Here is a 23,377-nt window from a genome sequence, read left to right as displayed (position 1 = left end):
TGAGCCCTCTTTAATCTACACAGAACCGCATCTCTCTTTTTCCATTCTGTGAGTGAGGTTTTGGTACCAGCACTACTGAGGTAGCCCACGGGGTGTCGGAGTGCTCAGTCCAGTCACTCCTAGGTCTAGCATTCTTTGCACTTCAGCTTTGATGCAATCTCTAACATGATCAGGTTGCCTGTAAATTTTACTTTTAAGAGGCAGGCTGTCTACTGTGTCAGTGGTGTGTTCACACCATGTTGTCTGACCAGGTATCAGAGAAAACAGTTCAGAGAACCGAGCTAGGAGGTTCCAGCAGTCCTCTTTCTGATACTCGGAAAATCAGTCTGTAGGACCACTCCATCCACTGACCCATCAGCTGCAGTAGTAGAGAAGAAATCAGTGAGAGGGTCACTCTCTTCTTCCTGACCCTCCTCAATTCCCATGAGCAGGGTCAGATCAGCCCTGTCATAGTAGGGCTTAAGGCGGTTCACATGAAGCACCCTGAGGGGGCTTCTAGGAGTGCCAAGGTCTACCAAATAGGTGTCCTCACCCTTTTTCTCCACTATAGTGTGGGGACCACTGCATTTGTCTTAGAGTGCCCTGGGAGCCAATGGCTAAAGGGCCCACACTTTCCGTTCTGGCTGGTACACAGGTAGGACAGCCTTCTGATCATGCCACTGCTTCTGCAGTTCTTGGCTGTCCTGAAATATTTTAGTGGCCTTTTTTATGTACTCAGCTATCGAGGATCTGAGGCCAAGAACATAATCTACAATGTACTGTTTAGGGGGCTTGAGAGATTGCTCCCATCGTTCCCTTACAAGTGCAAGTGAACCCCTAACAGGGTGTCCAAACAGAAGTTCAAAGGGGCTGTAGCCCACTCCCTTCTGAGGCATCTCCCTGTAGGCAAACAGAAGACATGGCAATAGGACATCCTATCTCCTCCTGAGTCCCATCATCATGCCTTTGAGAGTTTTATTACATCTCTCAACCAAACCGTTGGTTTGGGTGTTTTAAGGGGTGGTGAACTTGTAAGTAACACCACATTCCTTCATGCATGGTTTCAAGGTATGCAGACATGAAGTTTGTACCACTGTCTGATACCACCTCTTGTGGAAAGCCCAGCCTGGAGAAGATTCCCAGGAGGGTTTTTGCCACTGCAGGAGCTGTAGTGGTCCTTAGAGTTATAGCCTCTGGATAGCTGGTGGCATGGTCCACCACTACTGGTATGAATCTATTTCCAGAGGCAGTGGGCGGGTCTAGGGGGCCAACAATATCCACCTCAACCCTCTCAAATGGAACCTCAACCACTGGTAGTAGAATTAGGGGGGCCTTTGGGGTGCCACCTATATCGCCACTGGCTTGATAGGTGACACAGGAGTGACAAAACTCCTTTGTATCTTTGGACATATGGGGCCAGTGAAAGTGTGGGACAAGTCTGTCCCAAGTCTTGCTTTGCCCCAGGTGACCTGCCAGAGGTAAGTCATGTGCAAGGGTCAACAAAAATTCTCTATACTGCAGAGGTACTACCAACCTCCTGATGGCATTAGGTTTGGGTTCCCATGCTTCTGAGTATAAAGGGTTGACTTCAAAATACACCTTGTGGGTGCCACTGACATCCCCTGCTTCCTGAAGAATAGCTTTCTGTCTTAACTCTTCCAGTGTGGGACAGGTGTGCTGTGTCCTACTGAACTCTTCCCTGGCAGGCCCCCCTGTACCTTCAAATTCAGCTGTGTCAGCTTTCAACTCTTCAGGTGTAGGTTCTATCAAGGGAGTGGATTTCTCGTCCTGGAAGGAGGAATACGCACCGGAGGGTGGGGTAGGGGGCAACATTTTGCCCTTTCTACCCTTGGCTTTGGGAGCCCCTTGGGGCAGTGTTCCAGGCTCCAAGATTCCTTTTTATTTGTACTTCTTGGCCTGAGCCCTGGTTAAAGCAAACATATGCCCTGGGATGTCCAGCATTGCTGCATGGGCCTCCAACTCTACTTCAGCCCAAGCTGAAGTCTCCAAGTCATTCCCCAAGATGCACTCTACAGGTAGGTCTGTGGAACTACAACCTTCTTTGGGCCAGTCACCCCCCCCCAAACTGAAATCAACAACTGCCATGGGGCAGCATACAGTGTTGTTGTGGGCGTCAGTCACTTGGTACTGATGACCAAGTAGATGTTGCACAGGGGACACCAGTTTTTCAGTCACCATAGTGACACTGGCACCTGTGTCTTTGTAGGCCTCTGCCAGAAGAACAAGTTACTTACCTTCGGTAATGCTTTTTCTGGTGGATACAATAGCTACCTGTGGATTCCTCACCTTATGAATTCATCCTTGCGCCAGCATCCGACGGAAAGTTCTCTTCCTAGCTCTCCACGTCGACGAGGACGTCACAATAGCATGGCTCCAAGCGACTCCGTCTGACGTCGCCATGCCAATAAGAGGTCCTCGTTGGTGTGCTGACATCAGTTTCACCCATTTCTTACATGCCTTTGAGGAGAACAGGTGCGAACCGACTTCCACAATAAATCCAATAAATACATATACACATAAAACCCTCATGATGCAATATAATGAAAAAACATCATTTATATATATATACAGGAAAAAATATCTATATACACATATATCTATACAACCACACATCCTAGTGCAATCAGACAAGCAACGGGGAGGCGGGCAGGACTGTGAGGAATCCACAGGTAGCTATTGTATCCACCAGAAAAAGTGTTACCGAAGGTAAGTAACTTGTTCTTCTGATGGATACAAACTACCTGTGGATTCCTCACCTTACGAATAGAGTCCCAAAGTAGTACCGCACTCGGAGGTGGGTGCCCGTCGGATTACACCAAGAAATCCTGTAAAACAGATCGCACAAAATGGCCGTCCCTCCGAACCTCACCATCCAAGCAGTAATGCTTATCGAAAGTGTGGAGGGACGCCCAAGTTCCCACCTTACAAATATCCACCACCGGGACTCCCCTGGCCAGGGCCGAAGTGGCCAACTTAGCCCTGGTGGAGTGAGCCCTGATTCCCTCAGGAGGAACTTTCTTTGCCAGTGAGTAGCAAACTTTTATACAAAGAATGACCCACCTGGAGATCCTTCTTTTATGGACTGCTCTGCCCTTCCGCTGACCAACATACCCCACGAACAGCTGATCCTCTAGACGAAAGTCTTTCGTCCTCTCAATATAAAAACTGAGAGCCCTTCTAGGGTCCAATTGATGGAGTCTCTCTTCCTCTTTAGAGGGGTTGGAGGGGAGGGTAGAGAGAGGGAAGGGTAATACCCTGTCCCATATGAAGAGGAGTGACAACTTTTGGCAAGAAAGACGCCCTGGTTTTCAGTACCACTTTATCAGGAAAAAGCAAGGTAAAGGGGGGTTTTATGGAAAGGGCTTGAAGCTCCCCAATCCTCCTAGCAGAGGTTATAGCAATAAGGACTACCGTCTTAAGAACCAAATACCTTAAAGGACATGAATGCATGGGCTCGAACGGTGAACCCATCAGAAATGTTAACACAAGATTTAAATCCCACTGAGGCATGTGAAAAGGCGTGGGGGGAAACTTATTAAGTAAGCCCTTAATAAACCTATTTGCAATCGGAGATTTGAATAAAGAGGGCGGACCCGGGAGACAAATAAAAGCTGATAGAGCAGACAAATAACCTTTCACTGTAGCTACTGAACAGCCTTTCTTTGCTAAATCAAGGGCAAATAACAAAACCTCGGAAAGGTGGGCCTTCAAGGGATCTTTCTGCTTCTCTCCACACCAACTAACAAATTTAGCCCACCTATTGGCATAAATGGATTTAGTGGAGTGTCGCCTGGATGACAGAATAACATCCACTACATCCGGTGGGAGAGAAAAAGAACTCAGGTTGCTCTGTTCAATCTCCAGGCATGTAGGTGGAAGCTCTGGAGGTGGGGGTGTAGAACCTACCCCTGCGACTGTGAGTAGAGGTCTGCCCAGAGTGTGAGACGGAGCAGAGGGCACCTTGAGAGTTGTAGAAGGTCTGTGTACCACACCCTTCTCGGCCAATCTGGTGCCACCAAGATGACTTGGGCCCTGTCTTGGAGAATCTTCCTCAGGACCCGAGGAATCAAGGGTATGGGGGGAAACGCGTAATGAAACTGGCCGCCCCAGGGTATTTGAAACGTACCCCCCCAACGCTCCTTGCAATAGATACCGGAGACTGCAGAACAACGGGCAGTGCGCATTCACCCGAGTGGTGAATAGATCTACCTGCGGAGATCCCCACATCGCGAAGATGTACCAGAACGACGGGCAGTGCGCATTCTCCCGAGTGGCGAATAGATCTACCTGCGGAGACACCCACATCGCAAAGATGTACCGGACTAGGGGCCAGATGTAGCAAAGTATTTGCACGTCGCAAACGGCGAAAATCACCGTTTGCGAGGTGCAAATGCCTCTTTGCTATGCAGAAATGCATATTGCGAGTCGGTACCGACTCGCAATATGCATTTCCGACTCGCAAATAGGAAGGGGTGTTCCACTTCAAGTGGATGGTAACCCACTCGCAAATTGGAAGGGGTCCCCATGGGACCCCTTCCAGTTTGTGACTGGACCCACAAATATTTTTTCAGGGCAGGGAGTGGTCCAAGGGACCACTCCCTGCCCTGAAAAAATACCGAAACTAAAGGTTTCGTTTTTTTTTTAAGTGCAGCTCGTTTTCCTGTAAGGAAAAGGGACTACACTTAAAAAAAAAAACTGCTTTATTTAACAGCAGTCACGAACATGGAGGTCTGCTGACGACAGCAGGCCTCCATGTTTGCGAGTGCCTATACTCGCTATGGGGCCGCAATTTGCGACCCACCTCATGAATATTCATGAGGTGGGTCATTGCGACCCCATAGCGAGTTGCAGTCGGTGTCTGAGACACCGTACTGCATACCAATTTGCGAGGTGCAAAGTGCGAGTCGCATGGACTCGCACTTTGCAACTCGCAAATTTAAAATTTGCTACATCTGGCCCTAGATCTGGATGGAGACGCCACTCATGATCGGCCAAGAAGCACCGACTGAGACTGTCCGCGTGTACGTTCAGAACCCCGGCCAAATTATTTGCTATCAAGCAAATCTGATGGTCCTGAACCCAAGACCAGAGCCGCAGAGCCTCTCTGCAGAGAAGGTACGACCCTACTCCTCCCTGCTTGTTTACGTACCACATCGCTGTAGTGTTGTCCGTGAGGACTTGAACCGACTGACTGCGAAGGGAAGGGAGGAAGGGCTTGAGAGCCAGACGTATCGCCTGCAGTTCCAACAGATTGATATGAAACATCTGTTCCACCAGAGACCAATGACCCTTGATCTCCAGATCCCCCAGATGAGCACCCCACCCTAGAGTGGAGGCATCCGTAACAACTGTGGCCACTGGGGGTGGTAGTGAGAACGGCCTTCCTTGGGAAAGGTTGCCGTCCACTGCCCACCATTGGAGATCCGCTGCAGTGTCCCTGGAGATCCTTATCGAATCCTCGCGATCCCCTTTGTGCTGAAACTACTGCCTGCGGAGGCACCACTGAAGAGCCCTCATATGCCAGCGCGCATGAGTGACCAACAGAATGCAAGAAGCAAACAGACCAAGCAGGCGTAAGACATTGAGGACCGGAACAACCGCTCCATTTCGAAACATTGGAATCAGCGCCTGAATGTCCTGAATCCGCTGAGGCGGAGGGTAGGCCCGATACAATGTTGTATCTAGTACTGCCCCTATGAACAGGAGGTGTTGAGAGGCTCCAGGTGAAACTTGGGCACGTTTACCGAAAACCCCAGGTCGAACAACAACTGGGTTGTCACCTGCAGGTGATGCAGCAACAACTTTGGAGACTTGGCTTTGATCAACCAATCGTCCAGGTAAGGGAATACCGCTATTCCTCTCTGCCTGAGATGTGCTGCAACCACCGACATCACCTTTGTGAAGACTCGAGGTGCTGAAGTAAGCCCAAATTGAAGGACCGCAAACTGGTAGTGTTGCGACCCCACCACAAACCGGAGATACTTCCTGTGCAACTTGAATATAGGGAGGTGAAAGTACGCATCCTGCAAGTCGACAATCCTCCTTGTTCAAAGCCAGAAGTACCTGTGCCAGAGTCAGCATTTTGAATTTCGACCTCAGACGACCGTCCTTCTTGGGGACCAGGAAAGAGTGTTCCAAAAGGCTTCTGCGCCTCCTGTGGCAGATCCCCGACCATAGCCTTGGCTGAATCCATAAGGGCATGGACACACCTGCCCAGCACACAGGTAGCGTTCACAGCCTTAAACGCCATGCTGCAAGACGAAAATATATTTTTTGAAGACTGCTCCATTTGTTTGGAGTCCCTATCAGATGGGGCCGCAGGGAACTAACCAGGAGCAGACTTTGTGGAGCAAGGTGCTTGAACCACTAAACTCTCTGGGGTTGGATGACGTGAGAGGAACCCAGGATCCTCGGGTGACCCCCTATGTCTCCTTGCCACCGCTCTATTAACAGCTGGAGCCGAAACTGGCTTCCTCCACAAGTCCATAATAGGCTCCAACAATGCCTCGTTGAAGGGCAGCAAAGGATCAGCTGAGGATGTAGAAGGATGCAGCACCTCAGTCAGCAGATTTGTCTTTACCTCTGCTGCAGATAAAGGCAGGTCTAAATAGTCCGCTGCCTTTCTAATGACCGAGTGGAATGACACTGCCTTCTCCGTAAACTCCCCCTGAGATGAAATGTCCCATTCCGGGGAAGTATCCAATCCACTGGCTGACCCCAATCCTTGGAATTCCTCTGAAGGCTCCATAAGCTCACCCTCTTCCAATTGTCGGTATTCTTCTTCAAGTAGACGCAAGGCCTTTTTCCGAGATCTCAAGCGGGATTCTGACCTCGGCGTCGACATCGACTCCATCGAAGCCGAATCCCGACCAAGCATAGAAGATGATGCATGGATCCGAGCATCACTCGGACCCGGCGCCAACACGGACACCAACGGCGCCTACTTCGGAGTCGGCTGGCATGCAGGTAATGGAGCCGGCTGGCCAGGGCAGAGCATCGGCGTTGGCTGACGTGGAGATGGCAACAGCGCCACGGATCTAGATGGGGACGCCATACCTCGAGGAGACATCATCGACGTCGACCCGGCACCCTAAACCGGGCAGAACGGCATAATCGGCTTCATCTGATATGGAGCAGGGGAGCCCAAAGAAAAAGCTAATGGCCCCGTGGGACCCGGCGGGGCACCAGCAGGGGCCATAGCCTGGAAAACAGCATGCATGGCATTTAAAAATGCCGCCGGATCCACTCCCGGAGCCGGGAATGCAGGATAACGCTGTTATTGATCCTGCTGCTGCACATCAGGCTCTTGCGGCGCTGGAGAAAACTGAGAGCTATGAGGAGCCACCTCATAGACTGACGACGTCGGAGATACTTTTGGGCTCTAGGGCTGCGGAGATACTTCTAGGCTCACCTCCCAATTACTTCGACGTCGAGTTGATGGAGACCTCGACCACGATCGGCTCTGTGTCGATCGGCGCCGTGAACCATGATGGCACCGAGAGTCATGGCAATGCCTCTTATGCCTCCTGGAAGAGGTGTAAGAAGAAGCCCTCTTGTGGTTTTTCTTCTTAGCCTTCGCTAAGAAAAGCTTGGCCTCTCTTTCCTTAAGTACCTTAGGATTCATACTCTGGCATGAACCACACCCCTTGACATCGTGCTCAGAGCTAAGACACCAAAGGAAGTTCTCATGCGGATCTGTGACCGACATCCTACTGCCACTTTCACTACAAGGCTTGAAACCTGACTTTCTCGGGGGAGACATTGTAACAACCAAAGATACACACTATCCAACGAGCCAGGAAAAAAACGTTGGTGTCGAAGGCACGGAAAAAAGGAAACTGGTGTCAGCACGATGACAAGGACCTCTTATTGGCACAGTGACGTCAGACGGAGTCATGTGGAGCCGTGCAATTGTGACATCCTCGTCGACGTGGAGAGCTAGGAAGAGAACTTTCCATTGGATGCTGGCGCAAGGATGAATTCATAAGGTGAGGAATCCACAGGTAGTTTGTATCCATCAGAACACCATTTATCAAGGGCAACTGTCTGTACCTATCCATGTTAAGGGGACAGGCAGCAAGGGTGGCAAAATCAATGCCCCCATCTGAGACTAAAACAGCCTCAGTAGTTTCCCTAACTAAGCCAGTCCCCACCACACTTCCTAACGTGAGCCCAACTACACCCTTCCAATGGCTATTACTGCTTGATCCACCACTAATGTTGCTACTAGGGGCACTAGTGGTAGAGGTGGGGGTTGTAGTTGTGGGTGGTTTGGTGCTTTCCTTAGGGCAGGAGCTACCTCCTGGCCTGTGGCCCTTGTTATTACAGACATAGCTTTTGTTGATGAGGAGAGGTTTTGTGGGCCTGATGAAGACTCTTTTGTTTTAGTTTTGTCCCCACCCTTGTCCTGAGACTTACCTGCTTCTTTTTTATTGTACTTGTCACCCCCAGTGTGAGCTTTTCTGCTCACCCTTGTTCTGACCCACTTGTCTGCCTTATTTCCCATTTCTTGAGGAGAGGTCAGATCACCAAGTACTGGTGCAACAAATCAGACCCACAATTATTCAGTATATGCTCTCTTAAAATCAGTTTGTACAAGGCCTCATCATCACTGACTTTGCTACCATTTAACCAGCCTTCCAAGGCCTTCACAGAGCAGTCCCAACCCAATGTCTGGAGGATTCTTTCCTGATCTCCCTGAAAGTAATTATATGCTGTTCAGTGGTAAGATATAATCCATCTAACAGAGCAGACTTTAAAACTGTGCAATTGTCAGCACCCTCCTCTCTGACATAAAGACGCCAATCCCTACCCTTGTCAGAGAAGGAGAGCCAAAGGATAGAAGCCCACTGCCTCTGGCGGGGACCCTCTGAACTTTACAGGCCCTCTCCAGAGAAGCAAACCACTTCTTGATGCCATCCCCCACCTTGTATGGGAGAGCAACCTTGATAAGATTGCTGGACTCTAAAGAGTCCTCCCTGGCCCTAGGTTCCCTGAAACCAAAGCTGCTGCCACCAAGGGGTGCTAACCCCAATCCTTGCCCCTCTCTCTCTACTACCAAGGGCTCCCTGTCTAGGAATAGCTGTTGCTACTGTAGCATCAGCTTGGCCTCCTCCAGCCTCGATTTCCTACGTCCCCTATCTAAGGAGTCATTTTCTGGAGTTGAGCAGTTTGTCCCCTCAGATACAGAGGTCACATTGAGAGTGGCAGGGTTAGGAACTTTCCCTAGACTTGGTAACCCTCTGAACTAGTCCCCTGGGAACAAAGGTGGACCTATGAACATGGCCACCCTTGGCACTACCTGTAGTGCTCTCAGCTACTCTAGGGGGCTTACTAGGGACCCTGTGATCCTCTGAGGGGCCCTTCTCAGTGTCCAGATACTCTCTTTCTAACACTGGGGGATAGAGTCTAGCTCCTCTTCCCTCTCCTCCTGACTACCAGATTGCTGCTGGTCATCCTGGAGGAGAAGTCTTAAGAGCATACTCTTATTAGGGTTCCTCCCTGTCTTCAGTTTCCTACTCTTAACATTCCTGAAAGATAAAGTCCTCATAGTGAGAACCCTTGTTCTGAGATGTGCTAGGTACTGAAGACATGTTAGAGTGGGGTCGTGTGTGCGTAACCTCCCTAACTTCTAGTCTCTCTTACAGAAGTTTGGAGCAAGGGCTAGGCCTAGACCCCTCACATACCCAAACCCTAGAGACTATGGGCCTGATTCTAACTTTGGAGGACGGTGTTAAACCGTCCCAAAAGTGGCGGATATACCACCTACCGTATTACGAGTTCCATAGGATATAATGGACTCGTAATACGGTAGGTGGTAAATCCGCCACTTTTGGGACGGTTTAACACCGTCCTCCAAAGTTAGAATCAGGCCCCATGTCCTGACACTAGGTGTATGTGTATATCACTAGCTAGTAAGTGGCCTTCCCTGTGGAAAGTACCTAGTGACAGAGTGGTAAGGCAATTGAAATTGCTTATCCCACCAATATAGGAAGCTGGCCTGGTGTGTGGTGGGTACCTATGGTACTTACACCTCATACCAGGTCCATGTATCCCCTTTTAGTGAAGTGTAGGCAGTGTCTAGAAGCCAGGCTCTCTAGAGGTAGCTGGGAATGAGCAGCCAAGGCTTATCTAGGAGACATGCAAAGCTCATGCAATACCACTGTAGTCAAACAGCACATACACACATGAAAGAAAACACTCAGTTGTTCAAAAGTAAACGTCATTTATATTATTAACAAATCACCACAAAATACTAGACAAATGACCCACCCCTAGGAGGTAAATAATACACTAAATATATACACTAGTAATCAGAAACAGGCATATAAAAGGTTAGAAAACAGTGCAAACAGCAATAACCAATACTGACCCTAGGGGGAGCACAAACCATATATTAAAAAAATGGAATGCCAACACCTAGGTAGGTAAAATGTGTAAAGGGGAGATGGGGGTATCAAAAACCCCACACAGGTAAGTAACACAGTACCTCCCCCAGTGACCCGGAATTCAGGAGTAAAGCACTGGATTTTCCACAAAACACCGAAAAGGAGGAAAAGAAGAAAAAGAAGACACCCAGAGAAGACTGTAAGAAAACCAGGAGTTGATTCCTGAATAAAGAAGACCTGTGGAGAGAGGGGACCAAGTCCAAGAGTCACATTGGAGTCAAGGAGGAGTAAGAGGTACTACCCACCCAGCGATGGATGCAGGAGTTAGTCGACGGTACTGAAGAACAGGTCAGCACTGCTGCTCTGGAGCCGGAGGAAAATTCCTTGTGAATGAAGAAGCTGTCCCAGGCCGGAAGGAAGATTGCAGATGGGTGTCAGTGCAGGATTTCCACCAACAAGCCTTGGCAAAGGCAAACGCGCTGTTAGCGGAAAAGAGGTGCTGCAGTGGACCAGCAAGACCCTGGAGGACTCAATCCACGAGGAGGAGTTACAGGGGAGCCTCTGCATCACAGAGGGTCCGTGGAGCAGAGGCAGTACCCACAGGAGTCCCACAGGACAGGGACACAGGAGTCGCAGAAGGAGCCCACCCAGCACTACAAAAATGGGATCCCACGCCGCACGAGAACCATGCAGGAGGCTGTGCTTTGTAGGATGGAGTGCTGGGGGCTGGAGCTCCACGTCGCCTGAAGATCCCCTCAAAGATATGCAAACAAGCCTTGACAGCTGCAAGAGCGACAGTGCACTGGGGTACTGTCCTGCGTGGGAAGGTAAAGGCTTACCTCCACCAAAGTTGGATAGCTGGTTGAGAGGACCTAGAGGACTACTCCGGACCACCACCTGTGATGCAGGATCCATACAACTCAGCAGGAAAGGGGATCCACGCAGCCGGTCGTCGCATGTCGTAGGTGCCTGCGGCAGTAGGGGCGTGACTCCTTCACTCCAAGGGAGATTCCTTCTTCTTCTTGTGCAGGCTGAAGAGTTGCAGTCTTCTGAGAATGCACACCAAGGAAATTGTTGCAAAATGGCAGGAGCCCTGGAAACAATGTTGCTGAAGAGTCCTTTCTTCTTGGAAGCAGCTTGTCGGGTCCTGGAGGTTCCAGTCGCAGCTCTCATTGCCAGAAGTCGAAGTAGAGGTTGCAGAGGAGTCCTGCTGGTCTCCTACAAGCCAAATCTGAGGGCTCACCCAAGCGAGAGACCCAAAATAGCCCTGAAAGAAGGATTGGTCACCTAACCAGGTAAGCACCTATCAGGAGGGGGCTCTGAAGTCGCCTGCCTGGCCTGGCCACTCAGATGTGTTCCCTGCCGACCTTGGAAACAAGATGGCAGCACCCAGGGACCCTCTGGAGGATCTCTGGGCACCACCCCTGGGGTGGTGATGGACAGGGGAGTGGTCAGTCCCCTTTCCAATGTCCAGTTTTGCACCAGAGCCGGGACTGGGGGTCCCTGAACCGGTGTGGACTGATTTATGCACATAGGGCACCAAATGTGCCCTTCAAAGCAAAGCAAGTGGCTTGGGAGGCTCAGGACTCAGACATTAGGATTAAAAGGCCTTAACTTCCACAGTAGTTCCTGCTTGCCATTTGGCCCTCTAAAAGAGCTCCTGGCAGCAACTGTTTGCCAAGCTCTAAATCAGGCTCTTGTTACCTCCATTCTAATTCAGCCACCTTCTCTATATACCTCAATTTCACTCTCCTTTTTAATTTCTTTCCTTTTTTTGCTTTTGTATTCTATTCACACGTGAATGGGATGCCATGGCTCGACTGAGCTAGGCCTCATCAAAAAGGATGCATCTTTTAGCCTCATGTTTCTCATATCAATCTTACTAGTCAGTCACTACTAAAACACGTCTCTAGGCATTTTCATCTCTCTTGCAAAGCCAAAGGCTTCTTCATTTGGTGGGTAGGTGCACTGAGCAACAAAAGGTATGCAGAGTAGCACATAGGGTTCTGGTATAAGTCCCAGAGATTGGCATATGCCTTTGAAAAGCTATGTATAAGAACTTAGATGAGGATGAACTGTCCTTGTGTTGTAGGGTTTGTATTTGTACAAGTTCATCCACCTAAAAATAAAAGCTGTAGCAAGGCCACCACAAGTGATTAAAAAGATAACCTGAGTTCCAGAAGGTGGCTATTCCTAACAAGAAGATTTTTAGAGACACTGGACTTGCAGTGGGCTTGACAGAAATGTGAAGCTGAGCAGGAGGAGAAGGCCAGCAAGTTTGAGAGGGAGAAGCTGCAGTTAGCTCATCTGTAAAAAGAGGCGTGGAAGCAGGCGGCACAGGAGGAATGGTCAGAGAGGAGAATGTAACGTGAGAGTAGGAAGAGAAACTAAGAGGGAGGAAGGAAGGAGAAAAGAAAAGAGTGGGAAGAGAAGACAAAGGAAAGGGAAAGAGAGCTGGAAAGAGAAAAGATAGCTCTTGAGAGGGAGAAACGTAGGATAGAAACAACAGCTTTGTCTGAGTGAAGTGACTCCACCTCCAATTCAGGCCAGGCTGTGACCAAGGTTGCAAGAAAGCTTGTAAACATGTAAGTGGAAGGGCAGGACATCTTGGAATGGTTTGTGAGCTCAGAGGATGCTTTTAAGACAAAGGCCTTGAATGATGTCTCTAAGCCAGCCGATTTGATGTGCTGCATGCAGTTATTCAGGACAGCCATAATTGGAAGGATGCCTGTGGCAGACCTGGTGGTCTAGGAGGGAATGAAGGAAGCAGTAATGCAAAGGTTTCGGCTGAAGTCAACTAAGTACCTTCAGGGATTCAAGGAGTGATAGAGAGCAGACAAATGGACAGATGTAGCAAGCGTTTTACTTGGTGCAAACAGCGAATTTCGCTGTTTGCGCCATGCAAAACGCACATCGCAATGCTCATTCCCATTTTGCGAGTCGGTAACCTGGTTAGCGACTCACAAAATGGGAATGCGACTCGCAAATAGGAAGGGGTATTCCCCTTCCTAATGCGATTCGCATCACAATGTAGAATTGCTTTGTGACCGCGAACGCGGTCGCAAAGCAATTTGCAGTTAGCACCCATTTCAAATGGGTGCTAACCCATTCGCAAAACGGAAGGGGTCCCAATGGAACCCCTTCACCCTTGTGAATGGCTCTGAAAAAATGACAAAAAAAGTCTCATTTTTTCGTGTGTATTGCAACTCGTTTTCCTTTAAGGAAAACGGGCTGCAATACAAAAAAAAACTGCTTTATTAAAAAGCAGTCACAGACATGGTGGTCTGCTGTCTCCAGCAGGCCACCATCCCTGTGACTGCTGCGAATCGGAAGGTGGGTCGCAAATTGCGACCCACCTCATTAATTCTAATGAGGTGGGTCTTTGCGACCCCCTTACGATTCGCAGATGGTGTCAGGGACACCATCCTGCATCTAGGTTTGCAAATTGAAAATTGCGAGTCGCTCAGACTCGCAATTTGCAAGTCGCAAACTCGGACTTACCTACATCTGGCCCTTTGAGACTTGGATTCACTGTGTATTAAGTGTTTGGACTTTTTGCATTACTTCACAAAACTGCCTTTTCTGGTGATGCTGATCTTGATCATCCTCTGATTGAGTACCAGTGACTATAGACACTTGATTAGGCAAAATGTCAACCAACTTCTTGGAGAACAAAACCTTTTTTGATACAAAAAATAGGCCGGCACTGCAGAAAAAAAGAGTCCTTGTCATACTGACAGGTATTAAGGTGCTACAATACTGTTAAGTGGATTGAAAATGCTCTGACATTATTAACACGGACATCATCATATTTTAAACAACAGATAAACATAATAATAACCATATCACTCTGAAAGCACATTTTACTAAACATTGTTAGTTACATTATTGAATTGTCCAATTTAGATTTAATCACTAGTGGTTGTAATAGTTGTATCAATGATGCACTACTTTAAAGATTTGTCAAACACATCTGAGATGTCTGTATGAGTATGTTGCATGCAAACTTCCTTACAGATTCACTGTCCTTTTATTGACATTAACTTACATATACTGCCTCTGTTCAACATGGAAAAGATCTTTACTTTCCATATTCTGTTCCAGTAACGTCTTGTTCTGTAGCATTAATGTCTGAATTTGATCAAGCAAATGTCTGTTTTCTTCCTCCAAGTTTCCTTTGAGTTGGCTAAGTAACTGTAAAAATGCATTTTGTTAGTAATGTTAGTGATTTGCAAATATTTAAATCCAAATATTCGAAAAACTAGGTGTACATAACACAATTGAACAGTAATTATTAACCTTGTGATGGAAATGCTCAAGCACACACTTCTTAGATTTATCGGCTACACTCTTACTGTACCAATTCAAAGCCAACCATATGAGAAGCAGATGGATCTGCTTACAAGAAGCAAATCAGCCCAAAGTTCTAGGTGATCCTGCTTTGCTAGGCTTCTGTGGTGGGATGAGGAATGAGACCCAATAATACCTAGATATATTTATCCAACGATCAATTTCCCCACTTGGAGTAACCAGACTGTAAGGGAATGCCTCCTTGGCATGGTTACCTCCTGACCTTTTGCCTTCTGCTGATGCTAAGTTATGATTTGAAAGTGTGCTGGGACCCTGCTAACCAGGCCCCAGCACCAGTGTTCTTTCCCTAAACTGTACCTTTGTCTCCACAATTGGCACAACCCTGGCACTCAGGTAAGTCCCTTGTAACTGGCACCCCTGGTACCAAGGGCCCCAATGCCAGGGAAGGTCTCTAAGGGCTGCAGCATGTCTAATGCCACCCTAGGGACCCCTCACTCAGCACATACACACTGCTTGCCAGCTTGTGTGTGCTGGTGGGGAGAAAATGACTAGGTCGACATGGCAGTCCCCTCAGAGTGCCATGCCAACCTCACACTGCCTGTGGCATAGGTAAGTAACCCCTCTAGCAGGCCTTGCAGCCCTAAGGCAGGGTGCACTATACCACAGGTGAGGGCATATGTGAATGAGCACTGTGCCCCTACAGTGTCTAAGCAAAACCTTACGGTCCATACGAGGAAATAGATAATTTCACTCACTGGGTTAAAACCTTGGACCCATTCTTGAGATTCACTGCTCACTCTTCCTCAACACAAGTCTCTTTCCTGGACCTCGTGATCAAGATAGACAATGGTAAACTCACCACTAACACCTTTCACAAAAGCACTGCTCGCAATAGTTTGCTTATGTATGACAGCCACCATCCCAAATTCTTGCGGGATAATCTACCCTTTGGTCAATTTCTAAGGTTACGTCGTAACTGTAGTTCAACCAAACTTTTGACACTCAGGCCCTCATTCTGACCTTGGCGGGCGGCGGAGGCCGCCCGCCAAAGTCCCGCCGTCAGATTACCGTTCCGCGGTCGAAAGACCGCGGCGGTCATTCTGACTTTCCCGCTGGGCTGGCGGGCGGTCGCCTTCAGACCGCCAGCCAGCCCAGCGGGAAAGAGGCTTCCACGATGAAGCCGGCTCGGAATCGAGCCGGCGGAGTGGAAGCTGTGCGACGGGTGCAGTTGCACCCGTCGCGTATTTCACTGTCTGCGCAGCAGACAGTGAAATACATGTAGGGGCCCTCTTACGGGGGCCCCTGCAATGCCCATGCCAGTGGCATGGGCACTGCAGGGGCCCCCAGGGGCCCAGCGACCCCCCCTACCGCCATCCGGATCCCGGCGGTCCGACCGCCGGGATCTGGATGGCGGTAGGGGGGGTCGGAATCCCCGCGGCGGTGCAGCAAGCTGCGCCGCCGTGGAGGATTCAATGGGGCGGCGGTACACTGGCGGGAGCCCGCCAGTGGTGCCGGTCCGACCGCGGCTTTACCGCCGCGGTCGGAATCCCCATTGGAGCACCGCCGGCCTGTCGGCGGTGCTCCCGCGGTCCTCCGCCCTGGCGGTCAAAGACCGCCAGGGTCAGAATGACCACCTCAGTCTCTTGATCTTAAACAGAAACTCATAGATCGACGTTATCCTAAAAAGATCATTAATCCTGCATACAAAAGAGCTCGGAACAACCATAGAGATGCCCTTCTGGCACCTGCGCTTAGAGAATCTGAAAACCGACTGACATGTGTTTCCACGTATACTCCAATGTCCAACTCTATCAAAAAACTTATCAACAAACGGTGGAATATCCTACAGAGTGGTGGTATTCGGATTCCAAGACCCTTGTTCGCTTTTAAAAGTTCTGCCAACATACGAGACTTGATTGTTCATACTCGTCCCCGCCCATCTGAAGACTCAAATAAACAAACTACCCTGTGGAACTTGCCCCCTGTCAAAGGGCATCATCCGTGTGGCTCTTGCAATGTCTGCCCTCTCACCAAGCGCCTAGATTGTTTAGACCTTGATCACTTCGGTAAATGGTATCTAAACAAGCATACCAATTGCAATACATGTCAATGTATTTACTTGATCTCCTGCCCATGTAACCTGAAATATGTTGGGATGACAACTCGCCCGGTAAAACAACGTATCAATGAACACCGGAGCAATATTAGATGCTCCCGCATTACAATGAAGCTCAGCTCACATTTCCGAGAAGCTAAACATGGCCCGGATGACATGTGGTGGATTGTATTACAGGTTCCGAGACTTGACAGTAATAATTCCAATCTTCTATTCAAGATTGAACAAAGATGGGTTTTCAGACTCAAAACCCACAAGGAAGGTCTAAACGATGAAATTCCTTGGAATTCCTTAACACCTTAACATGTGTCTACTGTCCCAGTAGCCAGACTAGATAGAAAAGATAGAGGGGGTTATTCTAACTTTGGAGGAGTGTTAATCCGTCCCAAAAGTGACGGTAAAGTGACGGATATACCACCAGCCGTATTACGAGTTCCATAGGATATAATGGACTCGTAATACGGCTGGTGGTAAATCCGTCACTTTTCCGTCACTTTTGGGACGGATTAACACCTCCTCCAAAGTTAGAATAACCCCCAGAGTGTCCTGACTCCTTACCACTTTAACCAGTACATTTTCACCACGTGGGATTATCCAGTCCCATTGGCGTTGGTGCCTCCGGCACCTTCCACGATTAGTGAGCTTACAATCTATATCCCTGCACTAGTGACGACTAATAATGAGTCATATTTTTGTAAATTTTGGACGGTTGACTCCTGACTTACTCCATGCACTTATTACTACAGATATATCTTAACTACCTCTACTGACAATATGGCCACCACTACAGCATCATTGATGCCCACTCCTTACCCATTCGCCTTCTTTATCGGTTTTCCCCACATCTAGACTACCACCTACTTGATCATGTTGAGCCATATCCTATACATTACGATATTCTTGGAGATTGATTACATTCCCAGTGGCTCTAGACACTTTAAAATGGTATTAATACATAGTTGTGGTCGGATTTTATTAGTCGAAGATGGCCGCCGAGTTCTCACCGGGGCCCCTTTTTCTTCTTTTTTCATGTCATGACCTATTTGCCGTCTGATGAGACAGATACAAGTAAATCTGCCCGTTCCAAGATGGCCGACGGACCAAAATGGGTGGTCCTTCTTCTATCTACACAATCCGGAACAACCCACCGGTTGTGTCCGGATCAAGACGTGAGTTGAAGCGTCTCTTCTCACGTATTTATACTACCTGTGGACACTGTCTCCATGTCTACAGACGTGCGGCGCGGGGTAGGTGTCCCTGCTACATCGAAGAGGATACAAGTAAGCATGGAGAAACAACTCAGTGGGGCACATCAACAAGACAGTGTCTACATTTAAAGATAATTTGATATCTTGATGAGATAACATGGGAAAACCTATTGAATTTTAACTATAATACTTAGTGTGTTGTCTCCCTTTCCTGAGAAGTGTAAACAAACAATAGCTATTCAACGAATGACATATATAAAAGTAAGAACTAACCAAAAGAAAAATATGTCCATGCAAATAGAAGTTTTAATACAAAAAGAGAAAATCCTATTATACATAAACACATATATACATACAAACAAAACATATCGAAAAACAATAAAAAGCCATCAGCCGACACGTGTTTCGTCCTGACTGGACTTCTTCAAGGCTGAGAAAATCACAACAAACAACAAGCAATGACAACAAATATACATGTACAATTTTATACAAAAATTTAAAATATATATACATCTGACATTTTATTTTTTAAATTACCAAAACACATAAACAAAAAAGTTTTTTTGGTCAGTTAAATGCACGAACTCTTATATACACATCATGTTTATAATATGGCACTTGATTTAAATCTGAACAAAAGACTACAAAGGAAAGGAAGAGAGCCACCACCACGCAACCTTAGTGGCAAAGTGTTATTTTCTAAATGTCCGAAGGTATGATATAAAGTACTTCCAATGTCTCCAAGAGTGGGTCCGTTACAGCTACAGCAATATTCAACCCTGGCGCATGCAAACCCAAGTGAAAAGGAGATTCTTTTTTGTTGGCATTAGATCGCTTAATATCCAAAATTGCCCTTTTGTCGGCAATAAACCGCTTTCTATCCAAAACAACCCCTCCTTGTGTAATGGTGAGGAAAGAAAATCCCATAAGTATATACCTTTAGTCATTTCTATGTCCGTATATTTCTATCCCATCTATCATCCTCTACAGACAAGGGAGGAAAACGACAATTCTATTACTCTCCTTTTACTTGTCAAAAAATGTTTCTCCGAAATGTAAATATAATATATTGCAATGTCATTACTGACCTGTTTGAAACCACAGTCAGTCACCTCTTTTTTTTTTTCTTCGAAATCAATCTACAAGGGCATCGCAAACCTCATGTGTTGAGGAACCAACTGCAATACAAATAGTCAAAATATCTCTAGTATTCTCTCTGAGAGAACCTCCATTTCTATATAATCATCATCCACCCATCTAGCAAACTTTATACCTATGCCTCTACACTGTACAGTAATGGAGCAAACACTCAAATGAGGCTCCATTTTTCCATTAAATTACATAACACACACTTCCCAAACTTGTGCTATACACTTACCTATGTAATACTCTTTCTGTTCTTTTAATTTATCCTAATTCCGTTTCCTGATATATCTCGGCAAAAATGTCGAGGGCTTGTGTGCCCCGTTTAGACCTCCAACTTATTCAAAGTAAGTGCAAGCCCCTCGCCGGCGTTTTAAACGCCGCGTTCATACTGAAAGGGAGTAGCATGGGGTGGCGGAAGCTTTGGCTTTGCCCCCCCCTTCGCCAAGCATTACTCCTTACAATCTGTACGGCAACATTCTTCCCTAAGCCTCTATTACTGACCAGGGCACAACATGTTTGTAGTAATTTATTTGCTCACTGTATTTATAGATTTTGTACTATGACAATCTATTTCTTTTGTTTGAAGTGAATATTCTTCTACACACAGAGACTTGAGCATTTCCTTGCCTCACAACATCTGTATTTGAAGCCGGGACCGTATTCATATATTTTTCTTTGGACCATTCTCTCCCGATATAGTTCAATATGGTAGATATTGATTGTCATACAGTCTGTATTCAATTTTTGAACTATGTAACCAATTTTGAATTATGTAACCATCTCCACTTGATATTTTAGGTGCCTCCCCTTTGACTTACTATTCTGTATATTTTTGACGTACTACTGTTTGTTATATTATTTTTATGCTTAGTAATACCTCCTTGGTTGAGGCTAGCGCGGTCCTAGGAAGCTCAATCTTGAATACGGGATGGTAAGCTTCCACATTATTTTATTTCTTATGTGACACGTTGGGCGTGTTTTTGACTGTGATTGCGTCTTGTTTTATGCCTGTTTACACGATGGCACTAATTGCTATCTATCTTCCGATTCTATGCAGGGCGACTGATTGACCTACTGACTCTGACAAATTTTGTCTTCAATTTGTAAGTGACATTACAGCACTTAAAAATTTCTTTTTGAATAGGAGAAGTAGTTTTTTGGGTCCTGAGGAAGCATCACGGGATCATTTATTGACCAAGTAAGGACGCAAAACATGTTGACCATCTAGACAGGATTAGGCATACTATCCTTCCTCCTTCATAGAGTATAGCGGGACATTATTCCCACTAAAACTCTTTATATACATTTTTAATCTTGGCCTGTACCTTGTTTCTGATTCATTGAAGTGATGCTTTAAGGTTCAGAGCCAATTTTATTTTATTCTCACTCTCCTTCACTCCTTTTTCTTTTTTCAGTCAGTTCTCGTTTCAGACCTCCATTTGGCGATTGGCCAACGGTTAAGTACCACCCCTACCTTTGGGTGGTCCGCCAGACATTGCAGCACCGGTCTGACGAGGAGATAGCCCAATGATGAAACCTGTCACCCTATTGGGTCTTTGAGGGCTCTCCTGGAATCAATCATACCTTTGCCCCCTTTTTTCCTATACAATCTATAGGTTTTTTGTCCCTAAATTCAGTATTTAGGCACTCCCAGAACCGAGGAAGATAGATTCCTGCAACCTAAAGAAGAAGAAGGACTGCTGACCTGAAGCCCTGCAGTGAAGACGGAGACGACAACTGATTTGGCCCCAGCCCCACCGGCCTGTCTTCCTACTTCGAAGAAAACTGCAACAGCGACTCATCCAACAGGGTCCAGCGACCTCTGAAGCCTCAGAGGACTACCCTGCATCTAAAGGACCAAGAAGCTCCTGAGAACAGCGGCCCTGTTCAACAAACTGCAAATTTCTGCAACAAACAAGCAACTTTTAAAGACCACACATTTCCCGCTGGAAGCGTGAGACTTTCCACACGCCACCTGACGCCCCCGGCTCGACCAGTGGAAAACTAACACTACAGGGAGGACTCCCCGGCGACTGCGAGCCCGTGAGTAGCCAGAGTTGACCCCCCTGAGCCCCCACTGCCACGCCTGCAGAGGAAATCCAGAGGCTCCCCCGACCACGACTGCCTGTAACAAGGAACCCAACGCCTGGAACCAGCACTGCACCTGCAGCCCCCAGGACCTGCAGGAACCGAACTCCAGTGCAGGAGCTACCCCCAGGCGACGCTCTGCCTAGCCCAGGCGGTGGCGACCCCGAGGAGCCCCCCCTGTGCCTGCTTGCATCGTTGAAGAGACCCCTGGGTATCCCCATTGATTCCTCTCAGAAACCAGACGCCTGTTTGCACTCTGCACCAAGCCACCCCTGTGCCGCTGAGGGTGTACTTTCTGTGCCTTCTTGTGTCCCCCCACAGTGCCCTACAAAACCCCCCTGGTCTGCCCTCCGAGGACACAGGTACTTACCTGCTGGCAGACTGGAACCTGGGCACCCCTATTTCCATTGAAGCCTATGTGTTTTGGGCACCACTTTGACCTCTGCACCTGACCGGCCCTGAGCTGCTGGTGTGGTAACTTTGGGGCTGCTTTGAACCCCTAACGGTGGGCTACCTTGGACCCAACTTTGAACCCTGTAAGTGTTTTACTTACCTGTGAACTTAACATTTACTTACCTACCCCAGGAACTGTTGATTTTTGCACTGTGTCCACTTTTAAAATAGCTAATTGCCATTTTTGTCAAAATTGTACATGCTATTCACATTGCACTGACCCTTGCAAGTCCTTCTGTGCAGGGGGTTTAAAGTGCCAGTGGGTCTTAGTCACCCAATTCTTTTGAGGAAGCTACCCAAAGACACATTGTAGTAGCTGCCGCAAGAGATTTTGCAGAGGAAAGGGGGGTATAATTTTGCTTAACACAACTGAGGAGGCACATACCAAATACCTTAAATATGAAGGAAATGCTTGAATATATTCTCACAATCGACTAGCAACACACTTCTGAAACAGCACTGATTTAATTTTTAGCTTGACTGTTGCAAAAGTGATGGTACCTAGTAGGCTGCATTTGTCTGCTCTGTTCTACAGCCATCTCACTTCCAGTGTGCATGCCTTTATACTAACACCCAAATCTTTTCCCATGTACCTACTTTTACATCCTACTGTTAGATACCGTCTCAGGATGTCTCACAGCCATCCAGCACCGGATGGTTCTATGGTCTTTTGTTAAACTCCTTCAACAATGAGGCACTATAATTTTCTGTACATTCATTACTAAGTTTGTCCCCTCTGCCCTTACATTTATGAAAGTGTACCCCACAGTCAAGATGTTTGGGGTTCTTTTCCATTCATCCATGGAAAAGGAATCCTATACACAGAGCACATCAATCATAGCACAATACAAGTTAATTAACATGCACAAATTCAAATATTTCATGCTTCTCAATGCCAGTCATCTTTGTGCCACCCAACGAAATCATAAGAATTACAATCAGAGCTCTGTACCATCTACTTGGGCATCCTACCACTTCACGATAGTCATTAAGCAGACTGGCTTTGTGTTATCAGAGGTTCTTCTGTGGGCCTTTTTAACAACCTGTAACCAAAAGTAATAAATCTAGTTTTGCCATAACTCTTTCAAATAACAAATATGCGTACTCAAAGGTTTTAGAGCGGTCTAAAAGATAACAGTATCCTATAACTTTCCATTCATAGATTCTTGTGGACAAACCATTCAGAAGAAGCTGGGCTAATCTACTGAGGAACAGCTAAAGCAATCAGTTATCTTTTTATAATTTATATGGCGGAGCGTATTTCTCTTGTGAAATCTCCTAAGGAGTAAACAAATAGTTATTTTCTAAACTTTCCTAAACTGAATGCTTAACACAAAAACAGAGTGAGTGTCTGTGTAGCTACACATAGAAGTTTGCATCAAGAAAAGGTCTGCTTAGCATCATAAGGGTAAGTGGTACACCAAAACAAAGACAGGGTAAAAATAAGTCCTAGGCTGAATACAAATCAAGACTGATGGTCTCATTATGAGCTGCCTTTGTTTTTGTGGTAGAGTGCACCAGGTAAATATCAATACTCCATGGTTTGGGTACCATATTACCTCCTGATTCTGTGTCTTCTGCATATAATGAGGTATTTTAAGTAAAACTGGAGTTTTATACACTGCCATCTCTATGTTTTGTCTCTTTCTGGCCAACTGTTCCTGTTT

At 47.1% G+C, this 23,377-nt stretch overlaps 1 protein-coding gene across 2 annotated transcripts in view; it reads right to left on the bottom strand.

Annotated features, from left to right (window-relative positions):
• The window catches only part of CCDC88A (coiled-coil domain containing 88A), a 1,055,351-nt gene that overhangs the window by 247,712 nt on the left and 784,262 nt on the right, over positions 1-23,377 (bottom strand). For both annotated transcript variants that reach the window (XM_069234179.1, XM_069234180.1), the window contains exon 23: positions 14,437-14,582. In XM_069234179.1, the coding sequence (XP_069090280.1) occupies positions 14,437-14,582 (146 nt within the window). The remainder of the gene's footprint in view (positions 1-14,436; positions 14,583-23,377) is intronic.

This window comes from Pleurodeles waltl, chromosome 5 (assembly GCF_031143425.1).
Source record: "Pleurodeles waltl isolate 20211129_DDA chromosome 5, aPleWal1.hap1.20221129, whole genome shotgun sequence".
In the NCBI taxonomy this organism is placed as follows: Eukaryota; Metazoa; Chordata; class Amphibia; order Caudata; family Salamandridae; genus Pleurodeles; species Pleurodeles waltl.
The sequence above is the reverse complement of the archived record's forward strand: the minus strand, read 5'-3'. Positions and strand labels throughout refer to the sequence as shown.